Below are 18,466 nucleotides of genomic sequence, written 5' to 3' on the forward strand. Positions count from 1 at the left end.
AGGTTTTTGGGGCAGAGCCTGAGGAGGGCGGGGTTTGGGGAGGGACTTCAATGCCATAGAGTCCAATTGCCAAAGCGGCTATTTCCATGAAGTCCCTCCCTTCCCCAAACCCCGCCCTCCGCAGGCACTGCCCCAAAAACCTCCCGCCGGTGGCAAAGAGGGACCTGGCAACCCTATCAAACAGTGATCCTTCTGTAGCAACTGGTTGTGTTTGCTTAGGGACACGGTGTTTTGGAATTCCCAGTCTGAAGGGATAAATAATGGGGAGTCTTTTGGGGTTGTCACAAATAGAGAGAACATTAAATTTTAACCACTCTTTCAACAGAGACTTTAGAAAATCAATAGTGGTAGGTCCTAAACCTTCACTGCCTGTCTCACTCGATTTCATGGCAAATGGCTGCTGTAATGAAGTTTTCCCTTTTAATCTGTATAGTATCCGTCTTCATTCAAAAGAAGTATGTCTCTGCTTTTGAAAGGTAGGCATTTATTTTCTAGCGTATGTCTGTAAGAGAGAGTGGGGAAAGCTTTGCGCAGCATCAGAGCATCCTCCCAAAGGGTAGCTGAACCAAACACAAGACTGATATCCAAGTAAAAGGTACCGGCTGGATATTAGGAAATTTTTTTTTACAATAAGAGTTGTTCGGCAGTGGAATCAGCTCCCTAGGGAGGTGGTGAGCTCCCTTTCACTGGCAGTCTTTAAGCAGAAGCTGGACAAGCACTTGTCAGAAATGCTCTAGAGTCTAGGTCAGGGGTGGGGAACCTTTTTTCTGCCAAGGGCCATTTGGATATTTATAATATCATTTGCGGGCCATACAAAATTATCAACTTAAAATTAGCCTGCTATATTCCCTGGGAGGGCCTAGCAGCTCCATAGCTAATGACTCTTCTTCAAGGGGGGAAAAAGGTTCATTTTCTCAGCAGAACAAACTCACATCCGCCTTGAATAGAGGCTATTCCTGTCCGCGGGAGGGGGCGGATCACCAGTCTTAGATCCTTCTGAGCTAGAGATCTGCCAGGACCCACGAAGGGCCAGACCAAATGCTTTTGCGGGCCTTGTACGGCCCGCGGGCCTGACGTTCCCCACCCCTGGTCTAGGTTGATCCTGCATTAAGCAGGGGGTTGGACTAGATGGCCTGTATGGCCCCTTCCAACTCTGTGATTCTATGAATTTACCGCTTTTGAACTAGATGTTCACTCATGTATCTAAAATAGATGGGGGAACTGCTGCTATGTGTATTAAAAATACTGGTGTGTGTGTGTTTCTGGGTTTGGAGGGGGGCTAGAAACTTCAAGTGGGCTTTTTCAAAATTTACATATTTTTAAAGAAAAATTTGCATGAACCTGGCTAGTTGCGGGGTTTGTGCATACACTGTATTCCTTCCCTCTTCCTACTTGTACGAAGAATCACGGTTAAAACACTAACCCCTTTCCCATGATTTACAAGTGCAGGGATGTGAGTTAGCGGGAGATTACCTCCCTCCCCAGTAACTGAGGTACTAAATCAGGGTTTAATCCAGGCGTAGAATTCCGGGGTGGGGGGCTAACTGTGGTTAACCTACGCGCTTGCCTTTGTACAGTACAGGCAACTGGAACGAGTGTTTCACTGCAATTCTCAAACCCTGTTGCTTTAAGGTGAACGCACATCCATTCTGCACGGGCATGCGCGTATATCTGCTTGTAAGAAAGAACCAACATGCGTTAGGTTTGCCAGCCCTGGGTGGGGAAATGTCTGGAGATTTTGGGGGTGAAGGCTGGGAAGGCTGGGGTTTGGAGAGGGGAGGGACTTTGTTAGCGCCATCCGAATTTGATTTTGGTTGCGTTAAGGTTCAGGCCTTGGTGCTTGTCCCAAGGCAAAAGCCAGTCACACAAATTGGTTAAATGAAAATATTTATTGTGCACAATAAGGCCCAGGCCAGCAAGACAAAGGATGCTCGGGCAATGAGCGGTGAGCACAAGCCAGTGGTGGGTTAGGAAATTCCTGGAGATTTTGCAGGCGGAGCCTGGGAAAGGGTGGGGTTTAGGAAGGGGAGGGACCTCAACAGGGTATAATACTATAGAGTCCACCCTCCAAAGGAGCCATTTTCTCCAGGAGAACTGATCTTTGTAATCTGGAGATCAGTTGTAATTCTGGGAGATCCTCAGCCCCCACCCGGAGGCTGGCAACCCTACTCTGAGGTCTGTGTAAAGATGTTGGACTTTCTTGGCTTTCTCCTTCCACCAGCAGCCATTTCTGACCCCAGGAATTGGGTTGCCAGCTCCGGGTTGGGAAATACCTGGAGATTTTGGGGATGGAGTTCTGAGGAGGGTGGAATTTGGAGAGGGGAGGGACTTCAATGGCATAGAGTCCAATTGCCAAAGTGGCCATTTTCTCCAGGGGAACTGATCTCTGTCATCTGGCGATCAGTTGTAATAGCAGGAGATTGCCAGTCACCACCTGGAGGTGGGCAACCGTACCTGGGAAAGAAGCTGGTGACTTCATCCCATGGCCATTCAGAGTTGTCATAGCTGAACAGAGCTACAGTGAAAGTGCTTTTTGCACGGCTTTCAGTAGTTAAATGTTTTTGTAATATTGAGGGTTCACTTTTCTTCCCTTTTGCAGGGACCAGGTTTTGTCTGCTCTTCCACATACAGATACAGAAGTTGAGGTCCTCCAGAATTTGACCAACACTTTTAAGGTAATGACATCTCATAAATATCTCATTCAATCAGGACACACAAATATCTACTAAGTGTTCAGGGTGCATGGGCCTTTACATTCCACAACAGCAATGAATGTGAAAGCAGTTCCTGAGTAAAAAGATACAGTATGAGTGCCTGAAAAATGTAAAACCTTTGCAGCTTTGAAATAAGGGCATGTCTGGACTATAGACTTGAAAATTTGTTCCTTCTCGGAGAATAGGACTTAGGCTTACTTAACAGAGAATTCGAAGCATCCTCATCAAACTCCAGGAATTCTTTACTTCTATTGTGCATGATTTCTGTACCTTGAATGGTTACATTTCAGTTTTACATATTCCATAGGGTTGCCTACCTCCAGGTACTAGCTGGAGATCTCCTGCTATTACAATTGGTCTCCAGCCGATAGAGATGTTCCCCTAGAGAAAATGGCCGCTTTGGCAATTGGACTCTATGGCATTGAAGTCCCTCCCCTTCCCAAACCCTACCCTCCTCAGGCTACGCCCCCAAAACCTCCCACCAGTGGTGAAGAGGGACCTGCCAACCCTAATATTCCATCATCCCCCTCCAGCATTTCCTGTCCCTTTGACCCTGCCATTAATTTTTTGCATAACCTCAACCTAGTACATGTATCTGATGGAGCAGGCTCTAGGCCCATTTCATTCTTATGCTAGAATAAAATCTTGTTAGTTGAATAACTTTTCATAATGTTTCATTTGAACACTTCTTGGAATAACACTGTATAAATAAAACTACTGTTGTATTAATCTACTTGTTACTGTATATGACATGCTTATTATATCTTCTTTCCTTTTTTGGGGGGAACATATGGTAGATTGTTCTTTGGCAACCTCCTTCACCCAAGAACATAATGAAGGATGAAGACGTCCATTTCTACGTAAACATATCTGATGTAACAGATGTGAAAACAGAACTAAACCACTATACGATTCAATACAGGTATAATTCTTTAATTCATGCTACCTATGTGATGGAACTTCAAAAAAAATTCAAACCCCTTAAGCATTATGCTTTTTGTTTTTTTCTCTCAGAGTTTTGCTAGAAGATGTTCACAGGCTTATTCAGACGCAAACAGTCAATGACACGGTTATCCCTCGTACTTCTGTATCGTACTATGAACAGTATCATTCTCTGAAAGAAGTAAGATCTTTTTATTTATTGATTTATCCCCAGCCTTTTCCAAAAGCTGATGGTTAATTCCAGCAACTAATCCTAAATTTAAACTCTAGGGATAACTTCTAGCTAGGCCTCAAGACCTGAGCAAAAATGGTCACCAAGTATAGGTGTAGACTGGGTATTTGATTTACAGGGAAATTTCATACAGGGTCACTGGTAGAAGAGCTAAAACCCACTAACCATTTTGGTGATGCTGGGGCTATGTCAAGATAAATGTTACAGTGTCCAACCCATGGACGCTGATGCCATTTTAGGATGGAATTCAGCCGTTTAGAAATGCTGCTAGGGCCCAATCCTTCACACAGCAGGACCAGGTGACCTTGTTTTTACCCCCCTGGTCACCTTTTCAAGTGCCGAAACAGTCCGAGTGGCATTTTTAAATGGCTGAATTCTTCTCTAAAATGGTGGCATCCATGGGTCATACCAATGGACACCGTAACATCTAGTTTGGTTAGGGTTGTCAGGTCCCTCTCTGCCACTGATGGGAGATTTTGAGGGCAGAGCCTGAGGAAGGCGGGGTTTGGGGAGGGACTTCAATGCCATAGAGTCCAGTTGCCAAAGTGGCCCCTTTTCTCCGGGGGAACTGATCTCTATCGGCTGGAGATCAGTTGTAATAGCAGGAGATCTCCAGCTAGTATCTGGAGATTGACAACCCTAAGTTTGGTCCTCAGTGAAAATCAGTGTCAGCACACCAATTGTGTCTTCCCACGCTGCCACCACGTTACAGGAAGTACTGGGTTAGCAAAAGCCCATTGGCTTGGATCCAGAGCAGCATTTCTGTGGTGAAGGTCTTCCACCCATGATGCATGATTTTCTCTTCTCCCGTCTCCCACTTAAGCCCCAAATGCCCCGCCACAATGCTGCTCCTGTCCCATGACCATTATTATTCCATCTGCTGGCACGTGATACCATGATCAACCTGCCCAAAGGTTTACTACTTTCAAAGCTATTTGTGTGTAAATGCAGTTCTGGATTGGGACTAAACATCAACAAAACTGAATTTGTAAATATTGACAGAAGCACTTTATTATTTTAGATATACCGCTGGATGGAACACATTGTTTCAAGACACAGCAATCTCCTCCAAAAAATATACATCGGGGCTTCCTATGAAAAACGGCCACTTTATATCCTGAAGGTACAATTTGTCAAGATCCCTTCATTCATACCCAGTGCTTCATGTATTTTTCTACACAACCTCCCATAGTCACAGGAGAGCTATTAGAAAAAGCTCTAGGCTAGCAGAACTTTTCCGTTTCTCGGTAGATACTGTAAGTCAATCTCAGTAAGAGGAGCAATAAATGAATGCATTTTTTCCTACTCTTGAGGAGGAGGATAAGATATCACAAACACCTGCTTGCTTCACCTAAGGAGATCCTTTAAGTAGCTTGTTTATTTTACTTATTTATTTAAATTCTTTATGCACTGCCTCTCCATATGAACATCTGCAAGGATACTTACAACAGTGAGAATTCTCAAAATAGTAGAACAATAAAACAAGCTAAATGGATAGAAACAGCAGCAAAAACAGAGGGAAGACTACAACAAAACAAAACAACATCAATAAATGCGCTCAGAATTCAAACTTGGACCAAAATAAAACCAGGACAAACCTTTAAACAGAACGATAGAAGAAAGTTAAAAAAAAAAAAAAAAAGGCCTGAGAAAGTAAAAGCATCTTCACCCGGTGCCCAATAACTTGTTCATTTGTCACCAGGCAAGGGTTGAGCCCAGTAGCATCTTAGGCCATTAATGCATGGCCCCTTTGTCACTCTGTTCTCCCAGGAATGTAGCGAATCGGTGAAATCGAAATGCACGTTCTTCGCCTACATGCGTATTCAACCCTCCTCCTTTCGCCACATCCCTGGGTTTTCCTATTCCTCTGTTGTCGTGACCTAAATGGAAGGCGCACAACAGAGGAAGGAGTTCGCCCGTGCGTTCTCGGCGCCTGGGTCAACTCCCCACCGGGAGACCTCTGGGCCTCGACAGCAGCGATGGCTGCTTTCCCCCACCCTCCACCACCAGTGCCTCTCTCTCCTCCTGCCCCTGCGCCCTCTTCTGCCTCCCACCAGCACCAGCCGTGGTTTCAGCCTGCAGCTGGGATCCCCACAGTCGGTGAAGGCAGCTCCTTCCGGCGCCAACACTGTACACTCCCAGCTGCCGCTGTCTCCACCTGGCAAATGCAACCCTGTATGTTTCGGCTGGAAGCGCATGGCATTGGCACTGGAAGGAGCCGCCTCTGCTTCACCAACTGTGGGGATCCCAGCTGCAGGCTGCAGGCTGCTGTAAGGCTGCGGGCTGAAACCACGGCTGGTGCTGGGGTGCTGTGGGGAGGCATAGGAGGGCATGGAAACAGGGGGAGAGGAGGAGAGAGAGGCGCTGGTCCGGGGGTGGGGTGGGGGAAAGGAGCCGCTGTTGCCACTGCTGCTGCTGTCGGGGGCGGGGAGAGAGGCATGAGGGCTGTTGCTGCCCCTCATTCATTTGTTTATCCCTGTCCCCATATGTTCAATTTTTTGAACATGAGATTCAAAGGTGTGGGATAGGACAGGGACAACAGAAGTATAGTGTCCAGATCACTCGAAGTGATGGTATCGCTTTACTCTGCTCTGGTTAGACTTCACCTAGAGTACTATGATCAGTTTTGGGCACCACAATTTAAGAAAAACGTAGACAAGCTGGAACGTGTCCAGAGGAGGGCAACAAAGATGGTGAGGGGTCTGGAGACCAAGTCCTATGAGGAAAGGTTGAAGGAGCTGGGTACGCTTAGCCTGAAGAGAAGAAGACTGAGAGGGGATATGATAACCATCTTCAAGTATTTGAGGGGCTGTCATATAGAGGATGGTGCTGAGTTGTTTTCTGTTGCTCAAGAAGGCTGGACCAGAACCAACGAGTTGAAATTAAATCAAAAGAGTTTCCGTCTAGACATTAGGAAGAATATTCTAACAGTTAGAGCGGTTCCCCAGTGGAACTGGCTTCCTTAGGAGGTGGTAAGCTCTCCTTCCATGGAAGTTTTTAAGAAGAGGTTAGATGGCCATCTGTCAGCAATGCTGATTCTGTAAGGTTTCAAGACTCAAAGCTTCTTTCATCAGAGACGAAGAGAGCTTTGACTTTTGAAAGCTTACACCCTGGACATCTTGTTGGTCTTTAAGATGCTACTGGACTCAAATCATTCTCCTACTGCAGACCAACATGGCAACCCACCCGGCACCAGGCAAGTTCTTGTATGTTCAGTGTTTGAGACAATTTGGTCCAATAAAGTATTATTGTAAGAGTTAGGATGGTGACGATCTTTCTAACGTTCAGTCTAAAGGCTCAACTACACTGTGACCACAAGAAAACAGAAAACCCAGTATTTTCTTTTAAAAAAAATAATGGCAGGCAAATTTCCCAGTTCAGATTGGGAAAATGACGCAGGGCTGAAGGCTTAACCCCTGCCTTGAGCTGCACTCCTCATCCAGTATTAAGTATTAGTAGCTTGGTTCCCTTTCCCTTCTCTTTTGCACAGGTCTGTATTCAAAAAGGATACCCAATGTGGAAGCAGGATTACCCAAATAAGACACAACTCTCACCTGTGTCACTTACTTAGCAGGAGGTCCTACTACAAGTGTCGCTTTTGCCAATAGTTTGCTGGCCATTGTGAGTTCAGAATTGCTGGCTAATTTATTATTCCAAATAACATCTTGCAGGAATGTATTTAGATACTCTGTTCAGCAAAATTGTGTGCCCTTTTGCCGTCTAGAGACCCCAGCATAGTTATAAAATTCTCTTTATTCTCTAACGTTAGATCTCCAATAAAGATGCAACACAGAAAAACGCCATATGGATAGACTGCGGTATCCATGCTAGGGAATGGATTGCGCCCACTTTTTGTCTCTGGTTTGTGGGACATGTAAGTAGACGTATGTTTTCATATAGACTGTCAGTGTGCATAGGACTGTTGGTGGCAGAACATTTATAAGTGAGTGGGTTGGGGAAAGGCAAGGAGGGTCAGTGGCGGCGGGCCCCACTGGGCATTAGCAACTGCCTTACCTCAGGAGGCGCTGAGGCTGGCCCTGAACAATATCTTTATTAGACTCCCAAGGACTTTATTAGACTTCCCAGAACCCCTTTATTACTCTTTTGCCTCTCATACTCCTTCCTTTAAACTCTCTACCCTACCTCAGCTCGGATATTGTAACAATCAAATCCACCTGACACCCTGAAGTCCTTTCCCTTTCCTTAAAAAGTTAAAGGTCCCCTGTGCAAGCACCGGGTCATTCCTGACCCATGGGGTGACGTCACATCCCGACGTTTCCTAGACAGACTTTGTTTTACGGGGTGGTTTGCCAGTGCCTTCCCCAGTCATCTCCCCTTTACCCCCAAGCAAGCTGGGTACTCATTTGACCGGCCTTGGAAAGATGGAAGGCTGAGTCAACCTTGGGCCGGCTACCTGAAACCGACTTCCATCGGGATCGAACTCAGGTCGTGAGCAAAGCTCGGATTGCAGTACTGCAGCTTACCACTCTGCGCCACGGGGCTCCTTATCCTTGTCCTTACCTTTACACAAACTCAAAGACAGCTAAAATCATACAGCCTCTTCCTCAGATATTTTGTCAAAGAGATGTTGCTGAACTAGGGTTTGTGGGGAGCCCAAATTGTTGTTGTAAGAGCTGTAGCCTGAAGCAAGTAATTCTTTGGGTCACAGGTTTTACAGTGCTTTTCCTCTCCAGTGGCAAGGATCTAACTGACAAACCACAGCTTGAAGCACAGTGCATTCATGTTGCCAAAGTCTGGCATTTAACACTTTTTAAATATGTTTTTGTTGTATGATTAATGGGATTCAGCTTGACTTGTGGACTCTCTTTGATAACCAAAGTGCCTGCTATAATGGCTTCAATATCAAATATCTATATCTGTCTATCTATATGGGGTTCCTGACCTTGTTGAGTCTGTGGGCATTATTGGAATTCTGAGAACAGGTAGTGGGTACCACCACAAAATAGCTGCCACAGAATCTAGGGTCAATCACAAAATCCTGGGAGGCTCCAAGCAAAGTGTTCTTCCTAAGATGGAGGTAGCTGGTTGAGAATGGCTGATCCTTGAAGGCCAAAAGGTGATGCCTCCTGAGCTTTTCCATAGTATATCCTGATCCACTGAGCTGGTAGAAAAGCAAGATTGGCTCTTTGTTTGGGGGAAGTGGATACCAGAAAACATGTCAGCAGGTGCCATTGTGAACATGTACAGCACATTGGGGACCATTGATCTATATTACCCATTTTCTAATGTTACACCTCTTAGTCACACACAAAATCTGCCCAACAAATAAGGTTGCCAGCTCTGGGTTGGAAAAAGCCTGGAGATTTTTTTTTGGAGGGGTGGAGCCTGAGGAGGGCAGTGGGGAGAGGAGGGACTTTAATGGGGTATAATGCCATAGATTCCACCATCTAAAGTGGCCATTGTTCTGTCACCTGGAGATCAGTTGTAATAGCAGGAGATCTCCAGGCACTATCTGGAGATTGGCAACCCTACAAACAAACCAAAAGGCAAGCAACCAGTGAGGGCATGGGGCATGTCCTTCTAACCTGAGATTTTGGAAGGGAGGAGAAGAAGGGGGCTATGCTTATCTGGGAAAGAGAGCATCAGTCAAGGAGCTGGCTTTGGAGAAAGGGAAACCTCTTTAAAAACTTTCCTTTAAATCTCATTCCTGCATTCCGTGTAGGTGACTCATTCCAGACAGAGAGATCGAGTAATGGCAAGACTTCTGCAGCAGTTTGACTTCTATGTCATGCCAGTCCTAAATGTGGATGGCTATGAATACACATGGACTACAGTAAGTGCAAACTTTCTACATGTATCCTGAATCACCCTGCCAGGGTCGAGAGAATTAGCAGCCCCATGAAGAAGCCCCTCTCCATTAGGTTTCAAGGACATGAGTGACATAATTCTTAGTCCTTCTGCATTCTTCTGCAAATGCGTTATCATTAATCCAATGTAGAATTGAAATAAATGGTCTTAAACTTGTGTGAATCTGTGCTGGCATATGGTTAGGATTGCCAGCTCCAGGTTGGGAAATACCTGGAGATTTTGGGGGTGGCGCCTGAGGAGGGTGGGATTTGGGGAGGGGAGGGACTTCACTGGGGTATAATGCCATAGAGTCCACCTTCCAAACTGGCCATTTTCTCCAGGGGAACTGATCTTTGTCGCCTAGAGATCAGGTGTAATAGTGGGAGCGCTCCAGCTAACCACCTGGAGATGGGGAACCCTACCTATGGTCCAGATCTTTACATTTTCCCAGTATATAAAATCTACAAGACATCTCCAGCTGGTAGGGCTCTTTTCACCTCCCTGAAATTCTTGTGTAGATTTTAAAACCCTCAAAAACAAAACAAAAACCCCAGTTCACTAAATGATAATGGACACCATTCTCATGAATGTATCAATTCAGGCAGCAGAATTCAGGCATGGTTGTTCTGTCAGCTCATTTCTTCCAAAGCTATGGTTTCTGTAATTCATGGGTGGCTAAATTCTTCCAGTCAAATAGGGACATTCTTACTGCCTGTATTCGATATTGAAGGGGACATGAGGAAGGCCCTAGCTAGTTCTCTCTAAAACCACACAGTGAACACCACAAAAATTCAGGCATGTTTCTTCTCCTTGGTGTGATCCTTTCCCCTTTCAATCAGCTGGCCTCTTTCCCTCTGCTTATCTAACAGGCGTTTACTACTTAATTGTCTTGAGATGGGTCTTAGTACCTTCAGGAGGATGAGACAACTCTTCTGAATTTAGTGCCATAAAATATGCTACCCTCTCTGTAAGAAGTGGACTAAGATTGCGAGCCAAACAAAAACCCTGATTACAATGTGCAAAGGTCTCTCTCTGTTGTTTTCAGCAAGCAGGAAATGGCCCACCTCTGAAAGAAGGGCCGATAGCAACACAGTGTGACCATTCTTTTTCTTTACCTCATAGCTATAGTAGTTAGATTTGAGTCTGGTAGCACCTTAGAAACCAACAGGAGTTTCAGGGTGTAAGCTTTCGAGAGTCAAATCTCCCTTCGTTCAGACACAGGTAGAGTAGAAATGGAGATCTGAGTCCTTTTCTCCTAGTCAGAAGGCGGGAGGGGTGTTGTGAAGAGTGTTTGTAAAGGAGGCAAAGGGATAATGTATATTGTAATCACCTTGATTAGAGCAGAGGGGAACTCTGTAGCATCTGTGTGTGTGTGTTAAGTGCCGTCAAGTCGCTTCCGACTCATGGCGACCCTATGAATCAAAGTCCTCCATAATGTCCTATCTTTGAAGTAGCATCTATAGTGAGATAAAAATCCTATGTCCCTATTCAACCCCAGGTAAGTTTCCAAACCTTCAGGTGCTGGCTGGAGATCTCCCGCTATTACAAGTGATCTCCAGGTGATAGAAATCAGTTCCCCTGGAGAAAATGGCCTCTTTGGCCATTGGACTCTATGATGTTGAGGTCCCTCCCCTCTCCAAACCCCACTCTCCTCAGGCTCCACCCCCAAAATATCCAGGTAAGTCCCAACCCAGAGGTGAGGCCATTGGTCTGAACTTGTGAATAAACTCCAAGTTCAGCAATCTCGTGTTGTAATTTCCCCTTGAAGTTTCTTTGTTTGAGGACTGCCACTCTTAGGTCAGTAATTGAATGACCTGGAAGACCTTGAAAGATTAAAATGTTCTCCTGCTGGTTTTTGAGTGTTGCGGTTTTTAATGTCAGATTTATTTCCATTTATTCTTTTGCGTATGGATTGACCTGTTTGTCCTTTTTAGAGGATGGAAGGGCATTGCCGACACTTGATGGCATATATAAAGTTGGACGATGAACAAGTGAATGAACCTGAGATAGTATGGCAGGTGTTGTTAGGTTTAGTTACTACTATGTGGATTTGAGGATAGAGCTGGCATCTTGGTTTGTTGTAGGCCCTGGTCCCAGAGACTGTGTCCATATTTGGAAGGGTATTGCTGTGGCTGAGAAGTTGTTTATAGTTAGGAGCCTGTCTGTAAGTAAGGTCGCCAGCTACTGGTTGGGAAATACCTGAAGATTTTGGGGGCCGAGCCTGAGGAGGGTGGGGTTTGGGGACTTCAATGCCTTAGAGTCTAATTGCCAACGCGGCCATTTTCTCCAGGTGAACTGATCTCTGTTGGCTGGAGATCAGTTGTAAGAGCAGGAGATCTCCAGCTAATACCTGGAGGTTGGCAACCCTATCTGTAAGCAAGAAACGGTTTGCTTCCCAATGCCTGTGAGAGAGGAGTATCATTGACCAGCATAGGTTGTAGGTTGTTAATGATGTGTTGAGCCTGTTTGAGCTGAGAGCTGTATGTGACCATCAGTGGTGTTCTGTTGTTGTTTCGTTTGGGCCTACCTTGTAGCAGGTTATCCCTTGGTATCATTCTGGCTTTGTTGATCTGTTTCCTTACTGCATCAGGTGGGTATTGTGATTCCAAGAATTTCCGTTGTAGATCCTGCGGTGAGAATCTCTGTCTGAGGGATCGGAACAGATGTGGCTGTAGTGTAGAGCTTGGTTGTAGACAGTGGATCATTTGGTATGTTCAGGATGGTGACCGGAAGCACGTTATGTTTGCCGATCAGTAGGTTTCTGCTATAAGGTCATTTTTATGCTTCCATGATGTATTTGTATGGTGGTGTCTAGAATGTATTTCTCGCGTGGATTAATTCATGGTCAGGTTGATGGAGGAGTGGAAGCTGCTGAAGGCCTGGGGAAATTTCTGCAGTGCTTCTTTCTCATGTGTCCAAATGATGAAAATATCATCAATAAATTTCAGGTACAAGAGGGGTATTAATGGATGGGGGAGCAGAAGCTCTGCTCCAGGTTAGCTATGAATATGTTGGCATATTGTGGGGCCAGGCAGGTGCCCATGGCTGTGCCATTGATCTGAAGGAACAGATCTGAAATAGTTGCAGGTGAGGATAAACTGGAAGAGCTTGGCAGCAAGGTCAGTCTTGGTGTTGTCAAATATTGTTCCTAATAGCTTGTAATCTGTCTTTGTGGGGGATGTTGGTGTGTAGAGACTTGACATCCGTGGGGGCCAAAATAATGTTTCCCGGAAGATTGTTAACAGATTGTATTGTTCTCAGAAAGGCTGTGGTGTCTCACACATAACTGGGGGCTTTGATGGCACAGGTTCTGAGAATAGCACCCATGTATCCAGACACCCCTACAGCAATGGTGCCTATGGCTGAGGAGAAGGAAGAGGAAGAAGAAGAGTTGGTTTTTATATGCCGACTTTCTCTACCTTTTTAAGGAGAATCAAACTGGCTTACAATCTTCTTCCCTTCCTCCCCCCACAAGAGACACCTTGTAAGTTAGGTGGGGCTGAGAGAGCTCGAAGAGAACTGTGACTAGCCCAAGGTCACCCAGCAGGCTTCATGTGTAGAAGTGGGGAAACCGCCCCAGTTGACCAGATTAGAGTCCGCCGCTCATATGAAGGAGTGGGGAATCAAACCAGGTTCTCCAACTTAGAGTCCAACACTCTTAACCACTACACCACACTGGCTCTTAACTAGTGGTTAAGAACAGTGGACTCTGATCTGGAGAACGGGGTTCGATTCCCCACTCCTCCACATGAAGCGTGCTGGGCGACCATGGACCAGTCACAGTTCTCTCAGAACTCTCTCAGCCCACGTGGAGGCAGGCAATGGCAAACCACCTCCAAACAGCTCTTGCCTTGAAAACCCGACGGGGTCACCATGAGTCAGTTGTGACTTGACAGCGCTTTCCGCCGCCACCGTCTTATGTGTCTGCCTGTCTATCTAAATTGAATGTACCATGAAGCTTTTATGTAACAACTGGTTTGTGTTGGGTTTGTGTGTGTGTATGCTTCTACAGAATCGTATGTGGAGAAAAAGCCGCTCACTGCACGGCAACAATAGCTGCTTTGGTACAGACCTGAACAGAAATTTTGATGCAGGCTGGTGTGGTAAGACGAACACATTATTTCAGTTTTCAATAGTTGCTTTGATATCTATTATTTACTTAACATTAGGATTTTGATGCTGTGTCCTCAAACGTTACAGTTCCAAGACTAACAATGGTAATGGTTCCCATTAATGGTCATAATCAAAACAAAGTGTATTGACTCCTCCCTTTCTCTCTTGCTGCCCCAATGCCCGGAATGGCCTCCCCGAGTCCTCTGTGATGCCGCCTCTCTCACTTCCTATAAATTCTCTCTCCACACCCACCTTTTCTGTAAAGCCTTGGGCACAGTTCCTCCTGGAACTAAGCATAAGGACATATTACTTGAATGAGTGCATTCCCCCCCATATCTTCCCTGTCGTCTCCTTTTATATTAAATTTTTACCTCTTTAAGGCAAAGACCTGTCCTCGTGCATTGTAAAGCAACGTGTGCGTCAAAATGGCGTTATTGCCATAAAAAAGAAACTTGTAAAGGTTAAAGAAATGGCTTAAAAATGTGTGTGTGTGTAAAGTGCCTTCAAGTCGCAGCCAACTTATGGCGACCCCTTTTGGGGGGTTTTCATGGCAAGAGACTAACAGAGGTGGTTTGCCAGTGCCTTCCTCTGCACAGCAACCTTGGTATTCCTTGGTGGTCTCCCATCCAAATACTAACCAGGGCTGACCCTGCTTAGCTTCCGAGATCTGACAAGATCAGGCTAGCCTGGGCCATCCAGGTCATGTTTAACCAAAAAAACTAAAATCCAGAATTTCATCCATGGCTGATTCCACACGGAGGTTTTTCTCCGTTTCTGCAGCTGTAGCCCTGCACCTTTTAATTTTGTTTTGTTTATACAAGACATTGTCCTTCATTCGTGCTGAAATCATGAATAGCCTATTTTCCCCTTTAAAAACTCCACTTTTTTAAAAACCAGGGGGAAACCCTGTCTTTCCTGGGATGGCCATTGTTGGATTTTTAAAAAAAATGTCTGGGGGGGATGTAGGATTGCCAACCTCCAGGTGGTGGCTGGAGATCTCCCGCTATTACAACTGATCTCCAAGCGACAGAGATCAGTTCACCTGGAGAAAATGGCTGCTTTGGAAGGTGGACTCGATGGCATTATATTCCATCAAAGTCCCTCCACTCCCCAAACCCCGCCCTCCCGACTCCACCCCCAAAATCTCCAGGTATTTCCTAACCCAGAGCTGGCAATGAATGTATAATTGCATACGTTCATTGATTTAGAGCATTTTTAGCCCATCTAGAGGCAGCGTGGTGTAGTGGTTACGAGCAGTGGTTTGGAGCGGTGGACTGTGATCTGGATAACCAGGTTTGATTCCCAACTCCTCCGCATGAGTGGGGGAGGCTAATCTGGTGAACTGGATTTGTTTCCCCACTCCTACACATGAAGCCAGCTGGGTGACCTTGGGCTACTCACAGCTCTCTCAGACCCACCCATCTCACAGGGTGTCTGTTGTGGGGAGGGGAAGGGAAGGAGATTGTAAGCCGGTTTGAGGCTTCCTTAAGTAGTAGAGAAAGTCGGCATATAAACCCCAACTCTTCTTCTCCTTCTTTATCTGAAAGCAGACTGAAGGTAGGTTAGTGGGAATTAGAGGACACCCAGAGTTTTATGTAAGCTATTTTGTTTTCTTAAAAGGTGAAGGTGCATCTGAGAATCCCTGTGATGACACCTACTGTGGACCTTATCCTGAGTCTGAACCAGAAGTGAAAGCCGTGGTCAGCTTTCTCAGAAGGCACCAGGATCATATAAAAGCATACATAACAATGCATTCATATTCACAGATGGTGCTGTTTCCATATTCCTATACCTTCAATAGAAGTAAAGATCACGATGAACTGGTAAGAATCCTGCTATTTTAAGTATCATACAGCACAAGAGTTTTTAAAATTTATTATTTTGTTTTGTTTAAAACATTTACTAGCTGCCTTTCTTCCTTACTGAACTCAAAGACAGCTTACATAGATAAAACACATAGGAAAAAATCCATTAAAAACATAAAACAACATGTTAAAATCACTACTAAGGACTGCTATTAACCTTAACCAAATGCAGTCCTAAATAGAAGAAAAGTTGGTTTTTATATGCCGACTTTCTCTACCCCTTAAGGAAGAATCAACCTGGCTTACAATCACCTTCCCTTCTCCTCCCCACAACAGACACCCTGTGAGGTAGGTGGGGCTGAGAGAGCTCTAAGAGAACTATGAGTAGCTCAAGGTCACCCAGCTGGATTCATGTGTAGGAGTGGGGAAACAAATCCAGTTCACCAGATTAGTGTCCGCTGCTCATCTGGAGGAGTGGGGAATAAAACCCGGTTCTCCAGCTCAGAGTCCACCGCTCCAAACCTCCGCTCTTAACCACTACACCACGCTGGCTCTTCAACTGCCTGCTAAAGATTGAAAGGAGGGCCTGGGAGACCCAGGTTTGAATCGCTTCACGCAATGCATAAATTGTGGAACTCCCTGCCCCAGGATGTGGTGATGGCTGCCAACTTGGAAGGCTTTAAGAGGGGAGTGGACATGTGGCACCTGGTTGGCCACTGTGTGAACAGACTGGTGGACTTTATGGGCCTTGGTCTGACCCAGCATGGCTTTTCTTATGTTCCACTCTTCTGTGGAAGCTCACTTGGTGACCTTTTATTTTCAGTTTTTGGTGGCAAATAAAGTAGCCAGTGCTATCAGAGAGAACCACTGGAACCGTTATCGAGCTGGCCCTTCAGCAAAAACAATATGTAAGTATCTACACAGTATAGTAAGACTGTAAGAGGCATTGATGAGTAGCCCATGGGCAAGGGCTTAAAAGAAATATGGCTAATGAATGTTTCTGGTTTTCCACTGTAGATTTAGCCCCAGGAGGTTCAGATGACTGGGCTTATGACCTTGGGATTAAGTACTCTTTCACTTTTGAACTTCAGGACCGAGGAACATACGGATTCTTGCTGCCTCAGAGTCTCATTAAACCAACGTGTTCTGAAGCACTCACCGGGATCAAAACAATAGCTTCCCATATCTTAAATAATCTGTGAGCCCCCAGGCGTTCCCTTTCACAGAATAGCATCCATCCACTTTCAGCAGCATCTGGAGCACCTGGTCGAAGTGTCTTGGGATTTTAATGTCAATAAAAGCAAAATTATTTTTGTGCCCTTCTCTGTCTTTTATTATAAGGCTAATTAGCAGGGCTGGTACTTTGTGATTCAGCTAAATCGTCAAGGCAGCTTCATAATCAACTTTGGAATGCAGATTTCTCCAACTCTTAAATAATATTTATCCCCTTTCCACAAAGCTCTGACAGCGCAGACTCCTTATAAAAATACTCATTAAGAAGATAGCATCACACCAATATAATAAAAAGCAGTATACCATAGCATGTGTCAGTGTAAAAGTATTGAACGCGGCAGTGAAAGAGAGGCATCTAGCACAGAGAGCCAATATCAGTTTCTAGAAGACATAATCCCCAAAAGCCATAATCAGCAAAAAGCCCTGTGAAAGAGCACAGCTGTTCAGTCCTTGAAGGACACCAACAGAGGTGCCCTACACATTGCAGAGGATGGGCAAACCATATATGATGACATGATGGGTGTGCCGCACCTCATGAGGACTAATTGATGCCCCCAAGGCCCTCACCCCAGGGGATGCCCCTTTTTCCTGTATAGTTTGAATCCCCTTTTTGTATATGTGTACACCTGAATGTGAGCCTAGAAATTATAGGAGCTCTAATTAAACATATCAAAAGGCACTGACTCATGCCACAGAGAGAAGGAATGCAAGGCATCACCTCTATCAATCATGCGTAAGCCCACCCTAAGGGGGATTCAGTCGAGGGCCGTTTCTCCTAAGGACCTCGGAGCCTCCTCCCAGATAATTTGATTCTACACATGAAGCCAGCTGGGTGACCTTGGGCAAGTCACAGTTCTCTTTGAGCTCTCTCAATCCCACCTAACACACAGAGTGCCTGTTGTGGGGAGAGGAAGGGAAGGAGATTGTAAACCAGTTTGATTCTCCTTAGAGGCAGAGACACTTGGCATACAAAAACCCTGTTCTTCGTCTTCTAATGACCCAGATTTCCAAAACAATAAGCAATGGGCCGATTCCAGCAATTTTCTTCCTAGCTAAACAACCAGACAGGAAGATCCCAGCCCTTTCCCTAGTCACGACAAGTGGCCAGTCACAGATGTGAACGTATCTAATTTCCAAATTTCCTTAAGGGAACATTTTTTTAAATTCCCAGTGCAAAAGTCCTTGAGGGTTCCCACTTGTTTTTATATATTAACGCTAAAATCTTCAGGCATTGTATCAAGTTTCACTGTTATAAATGAGACTCAGCTCTTTATATGGAATAAAGCATAGTACTCAAGTATGGCCTGGAGACGTAAGAAATTCTTATTTATCCCACCCTTTCTTCAAGGAGCTCAGGATGAAGCATATGGGTCTTGCTTCTTTTATCATCACAATCACACAGCAGGGTAGGGTAGGTTGACAAAGTGACTGATTGAAGGTCATACAATAAGCTCTATACCTTAGTGTGAATTTCTGAACTCCTCAGAGTGTCAAGTCCAGTACTCTAGTGACTAGTCCTTACATCACACTGACACTCACCAGTAACTTTGCTGAAGGTAAGACGATCTGGCTCTGATTGGAATCTCCTGTACAGGGTTTTGAGTTTTATGGAAGAAAGG

The 18,466-nt window shown here is 45.2% G+C and overlaps 1 protein-coding gene across 1 annotated transcript; it reads left to right on the forward strand.

Moving 5' to 3' along the window:
* The first annotated feature begins 405 nt into the window (after window positions 1-405).
* On the forward strand, window positions 406-16,816 carry CPB2 (carboxypeptidase B2). The gene is made up of 12 exons (XM_056856629.1): window positions 406-476; window positions 2,600-2,675; window positions 3,512-3,636; window positions 3,729-3,837; window positions 4,910-5,011; window positions 7,658-7,762; window positions 8,176-8,203; window positions 9,594-9,682; window positions 13,709-13,799; window positions 15,430-15,632; window positions 16,438-16,522; window positions 16,632-16,816. The coding sequence occupies exons 1-12, from the start codon at window positions 406-408 to the stop codon at window positions 16,814-16,816; spliced, it is 1,269 nt and encodes a 422-aa protein (XP_056712607.1).
* Window positions 16,817-18,466: the final 1,650 nt, after the last annotated feature.

Source organism: Euleptes europaea, chromosome 10 (assembly GCF_029931775.1).
Source record: "Euleptes europaea isolate rEulEur1 chromosome 10, rEulEur1.hap1, whole genome shotgun sequence".
NCBI classification, from domain to species: Eukaryota; Metazoa; Chordata; class Lepidosauria; order Squamata; family Sphaerodactylidae; genus Euleptes; species Euleptes europaea.

Coding starts and splice junctions, on each gene's coding strand:
- CPB2 (XM_056856629.1), top strand. CDS start 406: ATGAAGTTTTCCCTTTTAATCTGTATAGTATCCGTCTTCATTCAAAAG. Junction 3,637..3,728: donor CACTATACGATTCAATACAG/GTATAATTCTTT, acceptor TTTTTCTCTCAG/AGTTTTGCTAGAAGATGTTC. Junction 3,838..4,909: donor AGTATCATTCTCTGAAAGAA/GTAAGATCTTTT, acceptor TTATTATTTTAG/ATATACCGCTGGATGGAACA.